The sequence below is a fragment of the Myotis lucifugus genome, unplaced genomic scaffold, assembly GCF_000147115.1.
Source record: "Myotis lucifugus unplaced genomic scaffold, Myoluc2.0 scaffold_4, whole genome shotgun sequence".
NCBI lineage: Eukaryota > Metazoa > Chordata > Mammalia > Chiroptera > Vespertilionidae > Myotis > Myotis lucifugus.
Window position 1 is genome coordinate 8,078,868 of NW_005871052.1, and position 22,494 is coordinate 8,101,361.

A 22,494-nucleotide genomic window follows, 5' to 3' on the forward strand; every position below is an offset into this window, starting at 1 on the left:
AGCAAGGAGATGATAGACCTGTACTGTAAAAACTAAAAGAAATTGAAGAGGACAGATATAAATGGAAAGATATATTGTGCTCATGGATTTGAGAATGAGTATTGTTAAAATTTCCATACTCCCCAAAGAAATCTATAGAGTCAACACAATACCTATCACAATGCCAATGAATTACTTGTCAGAAATAGAAGAAATAATGCTAAATTCTTGTGGAACCACAAAAGTCACCAAATAGCCAAAGTAATCTTGAGAATGAAGAACAAAGCTTAAGGCATCACAGTACCTAATTACAAACTATGCTGAAAATATATAATAATGTAATCAATGTGGTACTGGAATAAAAAACAGACACACAGATCAATGGAACAGAGTGTGTTTTCATTTTTATCACATAAATGTCCAGAAATGGAATTGCTGGGTCATATGATAGTTCTATTTTCAATTTTTTGAGGAACTTCCATACAGTTTTCCATCGTGGTTGTACCATTTTACACTCCAACCAACAGTGTATGAAAGCTAACAAAGACCAGAAATAAACTCATGCTTATATGGCCAAATAATCTGACAAGGGAGGCAAGAATATACAATGGGGAAATAACAGTCTTTTCAATAAATGATGCTTGGAAATCTAGGTAGATACATGCAAAAAAAATGTATCTTCACCATTTTCTTACACTATATAAAATATAAACTCAAATGGATTAAAAACTGAATGTAAGACATGAAACCTTAAAACTCCTACAAAAAACATAGGCAGTAAACTCTTTGATGTTGGTCTTAGAAATGTTTTATTTGGATAGATATACCTAGGTAAGGCTGAATAAAAAGCAAAAATAAACAAATGGGATCCCAAATATATAAAAAACTCACACAACTCAACATATAAAAACAAACAAAAACAAAAATGGGCAAATGACCTGAAGAGATATTTCTCCAAAGAAGACATGCAGATGCTCAACCAAAATCTAAATTATGTACATCACTAATCATCATAAAAACGCAAATCAAAACCATAATGAGACAATACCTCACACCTGTCAGAATGGCTGTAATTAAAAAGTTAACAAATAGGAAAAGAAAATGGCGGCCAAATAGGCAGAAGTGTCATGCACCTCATTCCAGGGACAGACCAGAAAGCAACTAAATAGGAGACCATCCACCCGGAATGAACAAATTAGACACAGCTGAGGAGACAATTATCAATAAAGAAGGGCAGAGGATGCCTGGAGAATGGTAAGAACAAGTATCTGGGTGGGAGAGGCCCCCCGGCCACCGGGCCAAGAGGGTGAGGTGGAAGATGCATTGCACCAAAGCCACATCTCTTGGTGACAGGCAAAACACCCAACTGACAAAAGGAAAACCCACAGGGCAGCTGACACCCAGGGCATATAGACCTAAGACCACAGCTATAAAAGGCTGCACCCCAACAAGCACCCTGAATTTTTCTCCCTCCTCTCTTGTTCTTTTCTTCTCCTAATTTTTTAATTAGTTTCACTTCATAAATTCAGGCCTATATGCTCTCTCCTTTTCAAAATTTCAATTGATTAATTAATTTTAATTTTTTCTTCTGTTCCACTCATTCTTTTTCTCCCTCCTCTATACTAAACTGTGGTCCTTCCCCTATTCATCCAATTCCTTAACCTTATTTTCTGTATTTAAGATCAGCCTTTACAGATTCTGCCTCCCCCTTTTCTGTGTGTTTTTCATTTGTGCTTTTGGTTTAATTTTTTGTTTTTTAATAATTTGTTGTGTTTTCTCCCCATGTTGTTTCTTTTCTTTCTTTTTCTACCTCTTTCCTTTTCTTTTTCTTTCTTTTATTGCTACTAGTTCTACTCTTTTCTCTCTCCTAATTCTCTTATCTATGGTGGTCATTTTTATTGAGGTTATAGGTATCTTGTGTACATTCGTGTTCTGTTCCTATTTTGCCATGTTGCGTTGTATTGTATTTTGTGTTGTTCAGTCAGCACCTCCACAATGTTTGGCATGGCGTGGTAGGGAGCAAGCCACATAATCAGACACCCTGAGGGAATACTCCATCCACGGATGGGACAATAACATTCAAGACACAACTACATCAGGAGACCCAAATATTTCAAGTAGGGTGCCTCCTTAGCACTCCCAGTCCAGGATACCTGAGATACTGCACCACTAGAAACCACAAATCATCTACTCCATAAGACCGATTCAAAAACTATGGATGGCATATCAGTTTGATCTAATACATAGAAACATAAGGAACAGCAAAAATGGTAAGACAAAGAAATAATCTCCAAATGAAAGAAAATGAGGAATCACCACAAAAGGAACTAAATGAAATAGGGGCAATTTGTCAGAGAAAGAATTCAGAGTAATGGTTATAAGGATGATCAAATGGCAGGATAAGAAATTCACCAACATGTGTAAGAACCAAGAGGAAATGAAGAATGACATAACTGAAATAAAGAACACAATGGAAGGTTTAAACAGTAGACTAGAAGAAGCTGAGGACTGAATCAGCGAGTTAGAAGACAAGGTAGAAAAAAATATCCAAGCAGAGCAGCAACTGGAAAAAAATATTAAAAAGAAGGAAGAGAGTCTAAGGGAACTCTAAGACAACACTAAATCAAACAATATCCACATAATATGAGTGCCAGAAGGAGAGGAAGCTGAGCAAGGAATATAAAAACTGTTTGAAGAAATAATGACAGAAAACTTCCCTGATTTGGGAAAAACAATTCACAAAAGTCCAAGAAGCACACAGAGTCCCAAACAAGATGAACCCCAAAAGACCAACACCAAGACACATCATCATTAAATTGGCAAAGATCAACGACAAAGTAGGAATATTAAGGGCTGCCACAGAGAGACAGAAAGGGTTCTTGCATCAACTTATTTCTCAAAAGAAACACATCAGGCCAGAAGAGAATGGAATGAAGTATACAAAGTAATGCAAAACAAAGGGCTGAATCCAAGAACACTCTATCCAGCAAGGCTATCATTCAAAATTGAAGGGGAGCCCTAACTGGTTTGGCTCAGTGGATAGAGCATTGGCCTGCGGACTGAGGGGTCTCAGGTTCGATTCCGGTCAAGGGCATGTACCTGGGTTGCGGGCACATCCCCAGTAGGAGGTGTGCAGGAGGTAGCTGATCGATGTTTCTCTCTCATCGATGTTTCTAACTCTCTATCCCTCTCCCTTCCTCTCTGTAAAAAATCAATAAAATATATTTTAAAAAAATTGAAGGGGAAATCAGGAGCATCATAGAAAAAGGTAAGGAGGTTTATTACCACCAAGCCAGCAATGCAAGAAATGCTAAAGGGACTGTTGTAAAAAGAAGAAATATAAAGGGAGATAGGAACACAGGCATAAAGAATAAAAATTGCAACAAACAAGTACCTATCCTATATAATAAAGAGGTAATATGCAAATTGACCATCACTCCAACACACAAGATGACTGCCCCCATGTGGTCACAAGACGGCCACCACAAGATGGCCAGCAGGGGAAGGCAGTTGTGGGTGACCAGGCCAGCAGGGGAGGGCAGTTGGGGTGGACCAGGCCTGCAGGGGAAGGCAGTTGGGGGGGACCAAGCCAGCAGGGAAGAGCAGTTAGGGGTGACCAGGCAGGCAGGGGAGGGCAGTTAAGGGCAACCATGCCTGCAGGGGAGGGCAGTTGGGAGCAACTAGGCCTGCAGGGGAGGGAAGTTGTGGGGTCCAGGCTTGGAGGGGAGGGCAGTTGGGAGCAACCAGGTTGGCAGGGGAGCAGTTAGGCATTGATCAGGCTGGCAGGGGAGTGGTTAGGGGTGATCAGGTTGGCATGCAGAAGCGGTTAGGGGCAATCAGGCAGGCAGGCGAGCGGTTTGGAGCCAGCAGTCCTGGATTGTGAGAGGGATATCCGACTGCCCGTTTAGGCCCGATCCCTCGAGGGGTCGCAGATTAGAGAGGGTGCAGGCTGGGCTGAGGGACACACACACCCCCTTGTACAAATGTCATGCATGGGCATCTAGTCAATAATAACGTTAAATGTAATGGATTAAATGCTCCAATAAAAAAATATAGGGTGGCTGAATGGATAAGAAACCATGACCTATATATATATGTGCTGTCTAAAGGAGACCCACCTTAGAACAAATGACTCACACAGACTGAAAGTGAAGGGATGGGAAAAAAAATTCAGGCAAATGAAAATGAAACAAATTCAGGGGTAGCAATAGTTAATCTTACAAAATTGACCTCAAAGTGAAGGCCATAACAAGTGATAAGGAGGGCCACTTCATAATACAAAAGGGATTGATTCAACAAGAGGATATAATTCTAGAAAACATATATGCACCCAATACAGGAACACCCAAATACATAAAAATCTTCTGGAAGATATCCAAGGAGAGATAGAAAGCAATGCAATCATAGTAGGGGACTTTAATACTCCACTGACATCACTGGATAAAACCTCTAGACCAGCGGTTCTCAACCTGTGGGTCGCAACCCCTTTGGCGGTCAAACGACCCTTTCACAGGGGTCGCCTAAGACCATCCTGCATATCAGATATTTCAATTATGATTCATAACAGTAGCAAAATTACAGTTATGAAGTAGCAACGAAAATAATTTTATGGTTGGGGTCACAACATGAGGAACTGTATTTAAAGGGCCAGAAGGTTGAGAACCACTGCTCTAGACAAAAAATCAGTAAAGAAACAGCAATCCTAAATGATTCACTAGATCAGATAGAATAAATTGACATCCTTAGAACATTTTACCCCAAAGCTAAGGAATGTACATTATTCTCAAGTGCCCATGGAACATTTTTGAAAATAGACCACATATTAGGACACAGGTGAAGTCTCTACAAATTCAAGAAGATTGAAATCATATCAAGCATTTTCTCAGATCACAATGGCATAAAATTAGAAAGCAACTACAATAAAAACAATAAAAAAACAAACACTTGGAGGCTAAATAGAATGCTATTAAACAATGATTGGGTTACCAAACAGATATAAAAAAGAAATAAAAAACATATTGGAAACAAAGGACAATGAAAACACGAAAATCCACAATCTAAGGAAACAATGAAAGCAGTCCTGAGAGTGAAGTTTTTAACACTACAGGCCTACCTCAAAAAAACAACAAAAACTGGTAATAAGTTATCTAACCTTAAAACTTTAGAAACTAAAAATACAGCAACAAGAAGAGCTGAGAGTAAGTAGACAGAAGGGAATAATAAAGATCAGAGTGGAAATAAATGACATAGAGACCCCCCCCCCAAAAAAACCCCCAAAGATTAATAGAACCAAGAGCTGGTTCTTTGAAAGGATAAATGAGATTGATTAACCTCTAGCCAGGGTCACCAAAAAACAAAGTGAGAGTACCCAAATAAAATCAGAAATGAAAGAGGTGAAGTAACAACCGACCCCACAGAAATACAAAGGATTGGGGGAAAAATACTATGTACAAATCTATTCAAACAAACTGGACAACCTAGACATGATGTACATATTCCTAGAAAAATACAATCTTCCAAAACTCAATCAGGAAGAATCAGAAAACTTGAATAGGCCTATAGCTACCAATAAACTTGAAACAGTAATAAAAAAAAAAAAAACTTCCAGCAAATAAAAGCCCTGCTCTGGATGGCTTCACAGGGGAGTTTTACCAAACACTAACACCAATCCTCATCAGACTATTTCAAAAAATTCAAAAGGAGGGAACATTTCCAAGCTCTTTCCATGAAGCCAGTATTACCTAATTTTAATATCAGATAAAGACACTACAATGAAAATTACAGGCCAATATCCCTGATGAACATAGATGCTAAACTCCTCAACTAAGTATTAGCAAATTGCATCCAGAAATACATTAAAAAGATCATATAACATGACCATGTGAGATTTATTTTGGAGATGCAAGGTTGGTACAATATCTGCAAATCAGTAAACGTGATACATCACATAAACAAATTGAAAGACAGAAACCACATGATCATATCAATTGATGCAGAAAAAGCATTCCACAAAATCCAACACCCTTTTTTGATAAAAAAAACTCTCAGCAAAGTGGGAATAAAGGGATCATACCTCAACATAATAAAAGCCTTATATGACAAACCTATAGCCAACATCATATTCAATAGGCAAATATTAAAATCATTTCCCCTAAGAACAGGAATAAGACAGGATGCCCACTTTCACCACTCATGTTTGACATAGTATTGGAAGTGCTAGCCATAGTAGTCAGACAAGAAAAAGAAATAAAAGGCATCCAAATTGGAAAAGAAAAAGTAAAACTGATATTATTTGCAGTTTACAGGATATTGTACACAGAAATTCCTAAAATCTCCATTAAAAAAACTAGATTTAATAAATGAATTCAGCAATGAAATAGGATACAAAATTAACACCCAATAACCTATGACATTCTTATACACCAATAAAGAACTCACAGAAATAGAAACTAAAATAGCAATCCCATTTACCACTGCAACAAAAAAATTAAGGTACCTAAGAATAAACTTAACTAAGGAGATAAAAGACCTGTACTTGGAAAACTACTGGATGCTGAAAAATGAGATAGAGGAAGATATACACAAGTGGAAGAATATACCATGTTCATGGGTTGGTAGAAACAACATCATTAAAATGTCCATACTACTGAAAGTAATCTATAGATTAGATGCAATCCCAATTAAAATACCAAAGGCATATTTCACAGACCTAGAAAAAACTCTCCAAAAATTCATCTGGAAAAAAAAGACCCCAAATAGCCTCAGCAATCCTGAGAAAGAAGAACAAAGTTGGAGGGATCACAATACCAAATATCAAGCTGTATTACAAAGCCACTGTTCTCAAAACTGCCTGGTACTGAAACAAGAACAAACATATAGACCAATGAAACAGAACAGAGAATACAGAAATCAACCCAAGCCATTATATTCAATTAATGTTTGATAAAGGAGTCAAGAGCATACAATGGAGTCAAGACAGTCTCCTCAATAAATGGTGTTGGGAAAGTTGGACAGGTACACACACACAAAAAATGAACTAGACCACCAACTTACACCATACATGAAAATAAACTCAAAATGGGTAAAAGACTTAAAGGTACAGCCAGAAACTATATAAATCTTAGAAGAATCCATAGGCAGCAAAATATAAGACATATACGAACACATCTCCTAGGACAAGGGAAACTAAGGAGAAAATAAACAAATGGGACTACATAAAAATAAAAAGCTTCTGCATTGCAAAAGAAACCGTCAACAAAACAACAAGAGAGCCCACTGCTTGGGGGAACATACTAGCATTTGCAAATGTTACATCTGATAAGGGTTTAATCTCCAAAATTTATAGGGAACTCATACACCTTAACCAAAAGAAGATAAACAATTCAATAAAAAAAATGGGCAAAAAACTTAAACAGACACTTTTTGAAAGAAGACATACAGAAGGCCAAGAGACATATGAAAACATGCTCAAAGTCACTCATCAATCTGAGAGATGCAAATCAAAACAACAATGAGGTTCCATCTCACACCTGTCAGAATGGCAATCATCAACAAATCAATAAATGACAGGTGCTGGCAAGGATGTGGAGAAAAAGGAACCCTCTTACACTGCTGATGGGAATGCAGACTGGTGCAGCCACTGTGGAAAAACAGTATGGAGTTTCCTCAAAAAATTAAAAATGGAACTTCCATTTGACCCAGTAACCCCACTTCTAGGAATATATCCCAAGAAAACAGAAATACCAATCAGAAAGGATTTATGCACCCCTATGTTCATAGCAGCACAATTTACAATAGTTAAGATTTGGAAACAACCTAAGTGCTCATCAGCTGATGAGTGGATTAGAAAACTGTGGTACATCTACACAATGGAATACTACACTGCTGTAAAAATTTACTACACTGCTGTCCTAATTTACTGCTTCAGCTTTTGATTCCACATGTTACTTGGGTAAAAACCAAATTGTTTTGTTTCCCCTTTGCTCAAACATCTTTTCTTTCTCCACCTCTTAAATACTTTTCATCTCAGAGACTAGCCAGCCGTGGGCAAACTACGGCCCGTGGGCCGGATACAGCCCGTTTGAAATGAATAAAACTAAAATAAAAAAGACCGTACCCTTTTATGTAATGATGTTTACTTTGAATTTATATTAGTTCACACAAACACTCCATCCATGCTTTTGTTCCGGCCCTCCGGTCCAGTTTAAGAACCCATTGTGGCCCTCGAGTCAAAAAGTTTGCCCACCCCTGGACTAGACAGAGAGACCAGACATTCCAGATGAAGGCAAAAGCAGCCTCTGTGGACAAGACAAATATCTTCCAATCACTTTAAATCTCAGTGATCTATAAACATTTGAATCCTCATATATATTGTGACATAGATACTTAAGAAAATATTTATCATCAGAGTTAGGTGCACCTGGCTCCCAAACAGGCCTACCTGGATGATTTTAATAAAAATCCCTCGGGCCTGGCCAGTGTGGCTCAGTGATTGAGTGTCGACCTATGAACCAGGAGGTCACAGTTCGATTCCTGGTCTGGGTACATGCCAAGGTTGCAAGCGAGGCAGCCAATCAACAATTCTCTTTCATCATTGATGTTTCTATCTCTCTCTACTTCTCCCTTCCTTTCTGAAATCAATAAAAATATATTTTTTTAAAAATCCCTTGGCACCACAGACAAGCCTTTGATTCAGGGTCATGATGTGGGATGCAGACTAATACATGTCAGAGCATTGTTTTCTTTTTAAAAAGCCTGTATCACATCATCTCTAGGCTTCCTAAAATCTTTGAAGGTTTTCTTCCAAGTATCAGGAATGTGGGACTGGGAGTCTGGAGGACTGGTTTCAAGTTTTGCTGTGCAACATTCTTCAGGGCTCCACAGGATTTTGAAACACTAACACCACATATGGCTTGAGTAACCTTGGCAGTATGCATGGTGGTTAAAAGTGGGGTTTGGGAATCAGATAGACTGGGATCAAATTCTGGCTCTTTGAAAAGTCTTTTAAAAGGAGAGGTGGGCAAAGGATGGGAGGAAGACGTCTGTAATAGTGCCAACAGTACATTTTTTTAAAAGTTAATCTCTCTGTGCCAACAAAGCCCTGTCTGATGTATTTACCTCTTTCCGTCTCTAACCTCACCTCCAGCTACTCTTACTCCTCCACTCTAGCCACAGTAGTCTCCTGCCTGATCCTCAAACTTACTGGGCACACTCCATTTGCTATTTCCCTCGTTTATTCACTCTTCAGGTCTTTACTGAAGCATTTCACTTTATGTAAGGCCCTCTTTAACCACCCAATTTAAAATTTAATCCATGTTCTGCTCCATCCCAACACTCCCTAACTCTCTTCTAAGTTTTCTTCACACTGCCTTAACTAGCATAATTATGCTAAGCGAAATAAGCCAGTCGGAGAAAGATAAATATCACATGATCTCACTTATTTGTGGAATATAATCAACAACATAAACTGATGAACAAAAACAGATCTAGAGACAGAGAAGCATTGATCAGACTGTAAAACCTCAGAGGGAAGGTAAGGGAGGGTGTGGGTAAGGGGGAGAGATCAACCAAAGGACTTGTATGCATGCATATAAGCCTAACCAATGGACACAGACACCAGGGGGTTGAGGGCATGAGTGGGGGTGTGGGGGGCAATGTGGGGATAAGGACACATATGTAATACCTTAATCAATAAATAAAAAACGAAAGTAAGAGTTCACACAGAAAATTCTGAGGGTGAGAAGAGAATGTGCTCTAAAAATCCTGATCATAATAATTCAAATAATAACAGGGATAAAAAGGCTGATGGAGATCAAAGTCCATTCTCAAAAAGAAAACAAAGTATTCAGGACAATGAATTGAAGTTCCCCACAAGGAGACCAGATTCTCAGTTGAAAAAGAAAACCAAAAATTCAAGGGTCAAGAAAATGGCCAGGTACATGATAAAGATAAGAAATGTGATCAAAAATCAAGCCCCAGAACAGATAAGGCAAAAGTGGATGAGTGTGTTGTATAAATGTCTTATTTCCATCTGTCTCCAGTTTTAAGTTTCAGAGCTTTGTTGATGAATTTCCTTTATGTTGTTTTCCTCTTTTCATTGTTTTTGGGTTATTTTATGCTTTGTCCTTTTTTTAATGTGGACTTTATTGAGATGATCTTTTGATAATCTGCAATCTGGATAATTTGTACTATTAAAGTTTTTGTAAACTTGAAAAAAAATTTCCATATATTATTTATTAATTGTTTATGTTCAGTCTATTCTGACTAGAATGCAAGCACCATGGTGGCAGGGATTACCATCTGTTTTGTTTACCACTGAATCCCCAGCACTTAGAATGCCTGGCACATAATAGGTCCTCAATAAATATTTTTTCAGTAAATTTGATCAATCAGTAAAAGAACGAGACAGTTTTTGTTGGTTCTTGGTCACAATGGTTTTCTATCTGATTCCATTATATCCACAGACCAAGGTCTTTTAAATTCTGAGCTTTTAGTCAGTGTTGACTTGGAATGGTGAGGGAATGGCCATAAAGAGATACACTTACCCAGAGAGAATATTTCCCACAGCAAGACGCCAAATGACCACACATCACTCTGAGTAGTATAAACCTTGTCAAAAATGGCTTCAGGTGCCATCCACTTAAGGGGGAGTCTTGCCTAGAAAACCAAAATGGGAGAGAGCCATGAAAATAACATCCATAACACCAACAGAGCCCAAGAGCCTGAGCCTAGGGCATTGTGCCAGTGAACCTTGCACTTACATCTCCTTTCCAGACATAGTCGGGGTCTTTGTAGATGTCTCTGGCCAAACCAAAGTCACAGATCTTCACAATGTTATTATCAGCTAGAAGGATGTTCCGAGCGGCCAAGTCCCGATGAATGCACTAAAGAAAAGAGACAAATGTGGCTCAGATAATTGCTAGACCCTAGGATGGTGCAGGTTTACCGATTCTCAGCAAGGAGAAATGCTGAGTACTGAGTGTGGAGGGGAAAGGCATGAACATTCAGAACAGGAAAGTGTCTTAGAAGTGCTCAGCCTGAGAAAATGTGATCAAGCTAAAATTTGCTGAGAGACTGATGAGTTGGACTGTTCTGAAATTTGGCTGGGTGGGCAGAATCTCCATTACATGGAATGGTTTCTCCCATTTGGCTACACTAATATGTTTTGTCCTTTGAACCCTGGAACATAAATCTATTCTTTCCAATGCATTCCACTGCTAGTAATATGGGTCACAGAGACCTTTCCTTTCCCTCATTTGGACCATTGCAATGGTGATCTAACTGTTACCTGTGCCTCCAGTCTAGCCCCATGAACTACTCAATAGTCCACTCTAGTCCCAAAGTCCAGTTCCTTAAACACAAACCTGAGTGTGCTCCTACTTAAAACTTGTATTTTGTGGTGATTGGAAACCATCAAAATTCACATTTCTTTGTATGATGTTTAAAGCTTTTCATAATCAATGTCAAGCTCTCTGTTTAGCTACAGTTTCTCATCCCCACACCTCCATGCATCCTATGCTCTAGTCTTGAGAACTATAGAAAATTTCCTTGTGTTCAAGCCATCATGATATTGCTTAAATACAAAGTCCTCTGAGAAGACAATAAATTATCTAGACTTCCTTCCATATAGTCACAAAGCACTTATTTCATACTTCTCTCATAGGATCCAACCTATTTTGATATGTATAGTATCTGTCTACACAAGTGGATTCTTAGGAAAAAGAATTAGTATCTTTAATGTCTGTATCTCCAGCTGTTAGCATAGATAACATAATAAGCAATCAACAGATATTTGTTGAAAATGTTTATTTCAATATATAATAACCTGCACTACTGGAATGAAATATTCCAGCCATCTCTCAGAGTGGAGTTTGAAAAGTAAGTCCCTAACAACTGTAGGTAGGCAGATGAGTAACTGTCTGTAGGGTGAAAATATATGAATTAATCAAATAACAATTCAAAAAAGGAAGACAAACAAGCATAAGAGTGCACTATTTAAAAAGCTATTATGGTTACTGGTATCACGGAAATATACCTCCATAAATAGTAAAAATGAAAGAAACAGAAGAATAAACACTCACTTTTCTGGAAGCAAGGAACTCCATGCCTTTGGCCACTTGGAAGCTATAGCAGATCAGGTCCTCCAAGGTGAGGGGGTGCTTGTCGAGATTATTTGAATCTAGAGAAGTGAAAGAAGGTTGAAGAAAAAGGCCAGAGGTTGAAAACTTCCCCACAAGTCTGTAGAAATAGCAGTAGGGAAGAGATAAAAAGAAAGACCTGCCTTCCATAAAAAGTTGTAAAATGGAGGCCAAGATTTTTGACAACAGGACATTGACTGACCTTACTCTACTATGACCTCCTGTGTTTTTCTAAATGATGGGTATATACTCTTCTGAATCAAAATAATCTATAAGATTATCTTCAGGGATTCAACAGCTCATACCTTGACTATTCTCTTCCCCACCCCATCCCCCCCCAAAAATTGAATACATGATTTTTCCAGATTTTGTTGCCAATTCTGGGTGCAAGAATAATCTGGAAGATATATATGGGATGCCAAAGTTTGGAAAGTTTTAAAAAATTCCCATAATTCATGGCCAGGACAGGTCTGAGTTTTTAAAATCACAATGCTTGGTCACTATATAGCACACTCTTTGCTAGATCACTTTCCCCAATTTAGGTTAATAGATGCAAAGTTCAGAAATTCCTTCTGCTCTTTCTGATTATATTATATTATAATATATTAGGATTATAAGAGCTTTTACAAAGACCCTAGTCCAGGTCTCTACTGTAATTTTACAAATAGAGAAAATAAAGCCTAGAGAGGAGATTTAACTTATCCAAGGTCACAAATTATATCAGTGGTAGAGCCAGTAATAAAACCCCAATCTTCTCATTCACAGGACAGTATATGGCCCATCATGCATTGAATCCAGACACAGTTTATTTGTGACCAAAAGTAAAATAAGAGGAACAGAACCATAAATATCAGGGGCACCAGTGGATGCCAGTGTCAGGCAGAATAAGACAAGTGTAACTCAAAGTGAATGCTTTAACCTGTCAGTCCAAACTAGGTGTGTAGTGTAACATGGAAAGAAGTGGGCTACCTGAGCCTACTCTTAGCTGAGCCAGATCAATATTGAGATGTTACATGCTGGTGAACCTATAATAGTTGCTTATCTTTAAAATATTTCTATATTTATTGGTGAATAGTTATTCTTACAAGCTCTCCAAGTGCCCTCTCCACTGCAGTTATCATATCCCTGCCCAGATTTTACCATGATCCAGATACCCCAAGATCCTGCTCCAGAGCTACATCAGGCATCTGATTAATCATTAACTGTGCCAATATTTGTTAAATATTTTAATATCTGTAAAATGTTTACATAGCAACAGCCATTTGTCAATACCTTACACATCTGTTAAATATTTTGACTATCAGGCAGTATATGTTAAGTATAATTTATATTATCCCTATGCTGAGTGTCAGTTTTTTCCTCTGTCAAATGGAGATAAGCATACCTATTTATCTCACAGGAAAGTTATAAAGCTCAAGGAAATAAGTTATTGGAAAGTGCTTTGGAAACTGTAAAGGTATAGACCAATGTTGGAGACTGTCATTGTAAACAACTTCCGTTTGGTTACAGAAGTGCAAGTTGAGTTCAGAAACAAATGTCCTCCAAACTGCATATCAACAGTTACAGAGGAAGACATGGTTTTCTGGATCATCTCCCTCAACCCCTAGTATAACCTTGCTTGGAAGTGGCCTCACTCTCCAAACCAAACCATATCCTCAAACCTCTAATAGCCTTGAGTGTTGGTCAGAAAATGACCCCACATACCTATTCGGTGGGTTATTGTGGCCCCCAGAAGGTGGCGGCTACTTTCTTCCTCCTCGTCAGATTCACTATAGCTCTTGTCCTCAATGAAACCAGAGCTGGTGGAACTTCCTGTGCTAGTCACACTCTCCAGACGGTGGTTAATCAGCTGGGTGGGCTTGCAGTCAGAATCATGAGAAGTCTTCCCCTTTTTATCCAGATTGAGAAGGACCTGAGAGTTTAAATAGATCCTCAGAGCTGAAAGAGACTTAAAAATTATCAATTCTGTCCTACCCTATATTTCTATTAGGGAAACTGAGGTCTAAAGAGGTGTAAGAAAATTGCTCAGACAGAAAGTCTTGGAGGAAGCTGAGAGTGCTGACTACTAGTATACGGTTCTGTTCCATGCTCCATAATGTCAGTTGACTCATCCCTGGTGAGAGGAAACATCCCAGATATGGCTGTTGAAGAAATTTCCTTACCCAACAAGTCAGCAGGCTTTCACGGGGCTAGTATTTTTGGTGGCATGTGGTACCCCAAAAGTGTCTGAGCTCTGTGCTTAAAAATTGATCATATGTCATAAAAAGAAGACACCCTCTCGTTTTAATTACCATTACTCCTCGTAATGCTAAAATTAGAGTAGAGGAAGAACTTATGGTTTGAGTTAACCAATTGCTAGCTGGGTTCAGAATACCAAGTCAGATGACACCCTGGATTCTGGGGGCTCTATTCTGAATTCATAAAAAAGTCAGGTATTTTTATAAATAAAGCAGTGAATGGCACAGTGCTTTGCAGTACTTTGAGAAATAGAGGCAGTTGACCTTTCCCCAGAGAAAAGGTCAGTGGCAGCATGTCCATCTACAGAGAGTAGGAAAGTAAGAAGAGGGGAATATTGACATGTTGGTGACATATGCCCCTGACCATTTCCTCAGGGCTGGAAATTATCCAAATGAAAGGGTCTTATAATGGTACACTTGAAATCTTGTCACGCTAACATTTAATTTTTAAAAATTTATTTTTCCCAGAGCCAGTCTAGGTGCTTCATGAAGCTCCCAGAGCTTTATGTAATATCAGAGAGCTCAAGTTGATGGCTATGAAAGAATAAAAGCATAAAGGGAATTGGGCTATCTAACTACTCTGGATATAATATTTTAAACTGAGGGTGACACTAACCAATGACATAATTTCAGCCAACACCAGGAGAATGCTGAAGAGGTCATTGAGTTCAAGGCTGTATTAGATGTATAATTGCATACCCTACCTCCCCTGACCAGTAGTATTTTTCCCTCTGCTTTCCCACTCTTCTCTCTCTTTTATAATTAGAAAATCTTCAGATAGTATTAAAAATAAAAATAGATTGTAGAGTTCAGTTGGGGAAACCTACCTTGGAAGCAATAAAATCTCCTCTCTTCCCTCTCAGAAAGTTGGCCAGATTTCCATACTTGCAGAATTCTACAATGACCATCAAAGGACCTACCAAAAGTAATGACCATAGTCATCTTTCCAGAAATATGAAGGGTAGCCAACTCTTGGGCTGGTCTTGTCCTGGTAACCTGTTGACTCACACAGGATTTCTCTAGGTATAAACCAGTTGAATGAATACTTGTGCTGAATACAATGGTGATTTATCCCAGAAACAGCTGCCTGGCTGAGAGTTGGCTGCGGGAAGATTTGGCAGAAGAGGGAAAATAAGGCCAATAAAGCACAGTGGACTTTACTGTGGTGTTCTGTAGGCTGGCTAACATGAAGGACATAGAAATGAGTATGACAGAGCACCTGACCACATGTAGCTAACAGTCCAATGATGAAGGCAAATGAGTACCCAACTAGCTGGATAGTTTTTCCATTTAGTAACTGGGGCTCCTGTTTCTATCCTCCACACTGTTATTCTACCCCACCACCACTATCTTGCTAAAATGCATTTCTCAACTGTCATCGTGTTACTCCATGGTTCAAGACTGTCTGCAGGATTGCCATAGCCTACATTTTCTCTGTGCTTGCCCATAACCACAAATTATATGTGGTCTGGAGGCCTCTTGTATTTTTTTGTGTAGTTGCACAGCACCATGGCCCCGCTACACTCTCCAAACCCCTTGCTTAGTACCTCAGATAAAATCAGAAGGACTCATAAAATGTTTAAAATAAAATTAGATGAAAGAGACAACTTTTCAGTAGCACAGTAATAGAGGAACAACTAAATGGCTTTTGGTGTAGTTGAGAGAATGACTTCAAATCTGTAAACAGACAGGGGTTGTAGAATTCTTACTGACTAAGTGGGAGAAACTCCTTCTCGGGCTATGGTGTTAACCTAAGAAGGTGAAAGCTAAGATAGGTATCAGAAGATGGTTTATGGAATCCCCTTCCCTGAATATGTTTGCATACCTCCTTAGCACACAAATGTTTTCTCTTCAACTAATGTGTCAAAGATTCTATTGGAGGTCCAAGCTGGCAAGAATTTTAGAGATATATCCAATCCCTTTATATATTGTACAGTATTTCTAGGAACAGGGGTCAAAGAACATGGGTTCTGGAAATCCCATGCATTACGAGGAGTCTCTAAGTTAGAAGACCTCACATACAGTACATCGAGGCCTGTCTAAATCAGGGCACAGCTTGTGTTTGAGTGTTCTGACCCTTAGAGGGATGTTCTGGCCAGGTATGGACGACTCCTTACCTCCAGGTTTGGTGCAGGCACCCAGCAAGTTAACCACATTGAGGTGGTGACCAATGTGAATGAGGATCTTCAATTCTGACATCAAAGCCTTAAACTCACTGGAAGTTGCACAATCTGCTTGAAATAAACACAGTAATGCACAAAAGAATTGTTTCTCCTGGGAGAGGCTGCAGGAGCATAGGAGATCCTGTTTAATGCTAAACAATCCTGGCAGAAATATCCATAACACAATGATCAGTTTTTGTGCTTTCAAAACAATATTATAAATGAAATAATAATATCTTCATGTGCACTAGCCTGCCTGGATGCTGAGATTTATGTACTAACAGCTTTAACTACTTTTCTACTTTTTTGAAAAATATATTCTTTGATAGCTATTTCTTTTGTGATAAATTATTTCTGCATTACTATCCTGGAAAAGGTAATTGGTGAACTGGCCAAGTTTGATTTAAGCATTTTCTTGTGTGGAGTCAGGAAAATGGATTGGATCACATTAGGGTGTTTAAATATACACAAATTTATCTATTCAAGATAGGGGCTACACTACAAGCTTATGTGGCCCAACCAATGCAGAATCCAGTTGGAAATTTATCGAAACATCATTTACATTTCTATATCATTTACTTCTACTGATGCAGTGAAAGACCATGTAGGAATTCTGGTGGCCAAATACATTTGCTGACTCATATTGGCCTTACCAACAACTAAAAACCTTAGGTCTTTACTTCTGTATTTATGTGGTTGAACCCAAAAGAAGAACAAATTGGCTGACACACAAGGTTCCATGATGATTGGCTCATGTCCATGGCTGAGTTTTCCATGACAAGTACTGGTCAAATGAAGGTGGAAGTTAGTTGTAATTACCTCCCTCCACTACTTTAATTCTGTATCTTTTACAGTCCCGTTTTCCACCTGACCACAAGTATCCTTACAAATGTCTTCCCATGGCCTCCAAAGGAATATAAACATTACCTTTCAGCATTTTCACTGCCACTGTTTTGCAAGTTGAAGCTCTGTCAATGCCAAACGCACAAGCCTCTACCACTTTACCATAGGCACCATGACCAAGAATTTTGCCTGAGGAAGCAACAAATGAAAATAAGTAATAGCCACTGAAAGACCCCAGAGAAAAATGAAAAGTTGGTTGCTTTTATGAGGGCAACATAATTGCTGAGTCAGCATTATCTGGGAGGTCTTCCTAGACTACCCCATGTGAAAAAAGCAATGTTGTAACTTTACATTACTTGAACTTGCCTTATTACTCTTTGTAACGCTATGAGTAGATAATATTATGCTGGAATATTTATTATTTCTCCCCATAGAATATGAGCTCTGTGAAGTCTGTTTTGTTCATGGCTATCTCCATATCACCTGGAATGATGCTTAATATATGGTAGGTGACCAATAAATACGTGTGGAATAAGTGAATAAAGAGCCACTCCATGCCAGCCATTGACAGTAAGGATCATGTGGGTTGGAGCAGATTTATGATAGTCTATCGACACAAACAAGTTCTTTAGGTGAAGTTGTTAACACAAACCTGTTAATAAGGTTTTAATCAAGACTCCTGGTCATCTACTTCATTAGGAAGCATATTAGTTACTGGAATATTTGGTACCATTCTGTGAGCATTCATTATATTATCTTATTGAAAGGACTCTGGATCCCAAGTCAAATTGTTTTAAAAAGACTCCATTGTAAACCAATACCTTCATTTTTTGAGGTGTTCAAATTTGTAAAACACATTCCCTAATGTTACCTTACCACATGCTCAGAGTAGCAACAGAATATAAATTAGACACCTATAATTATTAATGTTTTCCTTTTATAATGGAAGAAAGGAGCTCAGAAAAGTTAGGTGACTTGCCTTGGCTAAGGTCTCCCAGTTTGGACATCTAAAATAACCCAATTGCATGCTATGTGTGCAATGTCATTCTGCTCCCCTAAGTTTTTATTTTGTTATTCACATTGCCATCTTTGAAACACATCTTACTTTATTTAGATTTAAGTGCATCTTGGATTTCAAGCCATTGCTTTTTCTTGGGCTTTATACTCAGTTATTTTGTAGCTCTATTGTGAAAGAAATGTGGAAGGGTGACATAACAGAGATTTTTTTCTTACCTAATTGTAACCGGTCCCTAGGGAATTCCCATTTAGTGTCATCATAAGGAAGCCTGTCACACTGTTGGTCAAGGGGCATCTCTTCAGGATCCATGATGATGGAAAGGTAACCAGTTTTTATTTCTGACACACTAGGCTGCAGAAAGGTAGAGGAAAAGCATATTACTGAGTTCTTTTGACCTTCTGAAAATGTATTAGGCCTTTGGAGTTTCCAATTTTACATTATAAGTTGGTTAGTAACATAAAAAACACACATAAAGAGCATAAATATAATAAAAAATACTCCATGAACAAAAATTAAAACAAAAACTAACAGGGAATGAAGACTTTATAATACTCTGACTAACCATGAAACTGAATTAGAATAAAATGTACTAACAAACATTATATGCATACTCCATGGACATGGATAATAGTTTGGTGAAGGCCAAGGTAGGGGGAGGTGAGAGTGGGTGGAGTTGGGCAAAGGTGGGAAAAGGGGGGACACCTACAATAATGTCAACATTAAAAATTACTAACTAAAAAAAAGAGAAAGAAGAAATTATCTTGACCATGACTTTGGTTGACACAGATAGCTCAACTTCAGGAATTTGGCAAATACTGACCAGTTCCAGTATGCTGACATTAGCAATCTATATCAGGACCAGCAAGGACACTGCATGTCCATAGCCCCTCCTCCTGATCTCTTTGTTCGGGTTACCCTCTCTCTCCCTATAAAACCCCTGCCTGCACTGAAATGCTAGGATGGGCTTTGCACAAGAGTCCCCATCTTCTCAAGATGCCAGCAATAAAATAAAGCTCTTCCCTTTTCACCAGCATATGTCTCAGGAGTTTGGTTTTCATGGCAGCAGGCAGTGGAATCTTGGTTCTGATTACAAAACAACAAACTAGAAAAATAGTTACAATAGAATAACAAATTAATACCCATATTATAAAGAACTATGAAAAATCCTATGTAATAAAAGGCTAATATGCAAATCGACCAAACAGCAGAACGACTGGTCGCTATGATGCACACTGACCACCAGGGAGCAGACGCTCAATGCAGGAGCTGGCCCCCAGTGATCAGTGAGCTCCCACAGGGGGAGCACTGCTTAGCCAGAAGCCAGGCTCAGGGCTGGTGAGCACAGTGGCATCAGCACTAATGATATCTGACTGCTGGCTTAGGCCCGCTCCCCACAAGGAGTGGGCCTAAACCGTCAGTTGGACATCCCCCATGAGCTCCCAGACTGGGAGAAGGCACTGGTCAGGCTGAGGGACCCCCCTCCCGAGTGCACAAATTTCATGCACTGGGCCTCTAGTCAATGATAAAAAGGGACAGTGCAAATAGCAGAGTCACCAGCTCTGGGGTTATGTCCCCTCATAAAATCAACTAATGAGATTGCAAAAATGATCAGAATTAACTTTTGAATAGGTTTTGAACCCAGTAGAACTTATAGCAATGAGGGAAAGACTTGGGTAAGAATCATCTGCTTTGTGGTAATAAATAGGGAACAATATGAACTTTGTTCTAAAAATATTGTGGTTGTAGGCCTCAACATGTCTGGCAAATCCCTCAAAGAGCAGTGCAAAACATATCAAAATTGGATCATAACCAGGGAAGGATAGCTTCCCAGAGGGCTTTATTCCAAAGCATTTATAGGCACAGAAATTTTCCATAACACCCTCTGACAAGGCACAGTGCTAGGGACACTAGAAAAAAAATCAATTACAAAGTCTATAAAGAAGAATTTAAGAAACAGAATAAAGGTATGAGACGTGGAGAAAAAATTGTAAAATGGCAGAAGTAAGTGATTTGATGCAGTAATCACATTAAGTACAAATGGATTAAAATTTTCAATTATAAGCAGAAAATGGCTCTAGCAGGAAGCTCTCACCCAAGGGCCACTGGGAATCTTCACTGGACTGTCCAATCTACCTAAACTGTGAGCACTCCCAATGCTCCAAATGTTAAACCCACACCTCTTCTCACACTAGAGCCAGCTCCTAACACATGCTCACAAATACAGTGACAAGAGCAAGCTCCAGTAAATAGGAAGCATGTGAAGAAAATAGACTATGGTCTGTGGTCAAGGGAGCAACCACAATCTTGAGCCGAAGTGCCACTTTCAGGGAAATAAAAGATTTCCAGAAGCCAGCCTGATAAATTTCGAGATCAAAAAAAGACATACAGGCCAAAACCGGTTTGGCTCAGTGGATAGAGCGTCGGCTTGCGGACTGAAAGGTCCCAGGTTCGATTCCGGTCAAGGGCATGTACCTGGGTTGCGGGCACATCCCCAGTAGGAGATGTGCAGGAGGCAGCTGATCGATGTTTCTCTCTCATCGATGTTTCTAACTCTCTATCTCTCTCCCTTCCTCTCTGTAAAAAATCAATAAAATATATTTTTTAAAAAAAGACATACAGGCTTAGCAATTCTGTGATAAGAGAGAAAGACACATGAGACAAGTATCCTATATAATAAAACTTAATATACTAAGTGTCTGGTCATCTGGTCATCCGTTCAACCAATCAAAGCATAATATGCTAATGATATGCTAAGGCCCCTCAACCGCTCGCTATGACATGCACTGACCATCAGGGGGCAGACACTCTGACTAGTAGGTTAGCTTGCTGCTGTGGTCTGGCCAATCGGGACTGAGTGAGATGGGCTGGACACACTCTGGAGCCCTCCCACAGTCCCTCCCTGGCTGGCCAACGTCCCACATCCCTCCCCAGCCCTGATCATGCACTGGTGGGGTCACTAAGCCTGGCCTGCACCCTATCGCAATCTGGGACCCTCAGGGGATGTTGGAGAGCTGGTTTTGGCCTGATCCCGCAGGCCAGGCCAAGGGGCCCCACTGGTGAACGAATTAGTGCACTAGGCCTCTAGTATTTATATAAGATTGGTGAAAGCCCCAGAAATAAGCAGGATCAAAGTAAAGTGTCTCCCAATTGAAGGCAACAAGTAAAGACTGGAAGAGATAACTACTATTTCAAATTCAAAATCAACATAAAACTTCAAGACACATAAAAAATTAAGGAAACAGAGAGAAAACATGGCAGCCAGCAGGACAGGAGTGAGAGAGACAGTGGGAGTGAGAGGGGAGTGTGCAGATGTGCATGGTGGTTGTGTGTGGTTGTGAATGAGGGACAATTAGATCTCATAGAAGTCTTGGGGGCTGGCAGATAAGGCACTCCTGGACAGAGAGATCCTGCTACCACCACAGGCACTGCCCAGGCACCAAGGCTCTGGCACAGAAACCACTCCATCTTGAAGGGGAGAGCAGCCAAGGCTAGAAACACAGACTCACCATCACCCAGACTGGCCTTGAAAACCACTCTGGCCTGTGTAGTAATTTGCAGAGTGCATGCTACCTCAGCCAGAGTTGCACTACCTCAGCTGTGGAGTCTGGGACCACTGAAACCCATGTGGAGTCTCTGGGACCACATAGTGATTCACAGAGTGCACAGCACCCCCAGCCAAAGTCACACTACCTCAGCTGCGGGCTCTGGGATACCCTGCAGTGAGCCACAGAGTCACATGCCACCCTGTCATGGGCTCCGGGACCCCACAATGAGTTGCATCACCTTGTCCATGAGCTCCAGGACCCTGTGGTGAGTCCCAGAGTAGTGAGCCACTCTGGCAGCGAGCTACAGAACCCTAAAGTAAGTTGCATGCTAGTGAGACCTCAGGCAAACCTTGCCATGGAAGCTGGGACCCCAAGCACATCCTTAACAGCTTGCACAAGGTTGGGGTTGAGTCACATAGTCAGGCAACTTGTGAGGAGACTCCATCCACAAATGGGACAACATTCAAGACCCAACTACATCAGGAGAACCCAAATAACTCAAGCAGGGGGTTTTCCTAGAACACCCAGATCTGAAAGACTGCAACACTGGGTCCCACTAAACACCTACTATAT

At 39.7% G+C, this 22,494-nt stretch overlaps 1 protein-coding gene across 1 annotated transcript in view; it reads right to left on the reverse strand.

Annotated features, from left to right (window-relative positions):
• LOC102422327 (vascular endothelial growth factor receptor kdr-like) overlaps positions 1-22,494 on the reverse strand; it is a 353,529-nt gene that overhangs the window by 83,499 nt on the left and 247,536 nt on the right. Inside the window, exons 18-25 of the mRNA XM_014465282.2 lie at positions 18,592-18,727; positions 17,443-17,547; positions 16,471-16,584; positions 15,181-15,269; positions 13,821-14,028; positions 12,060-12,157; positions 10,740-10,862; positions 10,524-10,635 (exon numbers count right to left, since the gene is read on the reverse strand). Coding sequence (XP_014320768.1) covers positions 10,524-10,635; positions 10,740-10,862; positions 12,060-12,157; positions 13,821-14,028; positions 15,181-15,269; positions 16,471-16,584; positions 17,443-17,547; positions 18,592-18,727 — 985 coding nt within the window. The remainder of the gene's footprint in view (positions 1-10,523; positions 10,636-10,739; positions 10,863-12,059; positions 12,158-13,820; positions 14,029-15,180; positions 15,270-16,470; positions 16,585-17,442; positions 17,548-18,591; positions 18,728-22,494) is intronic.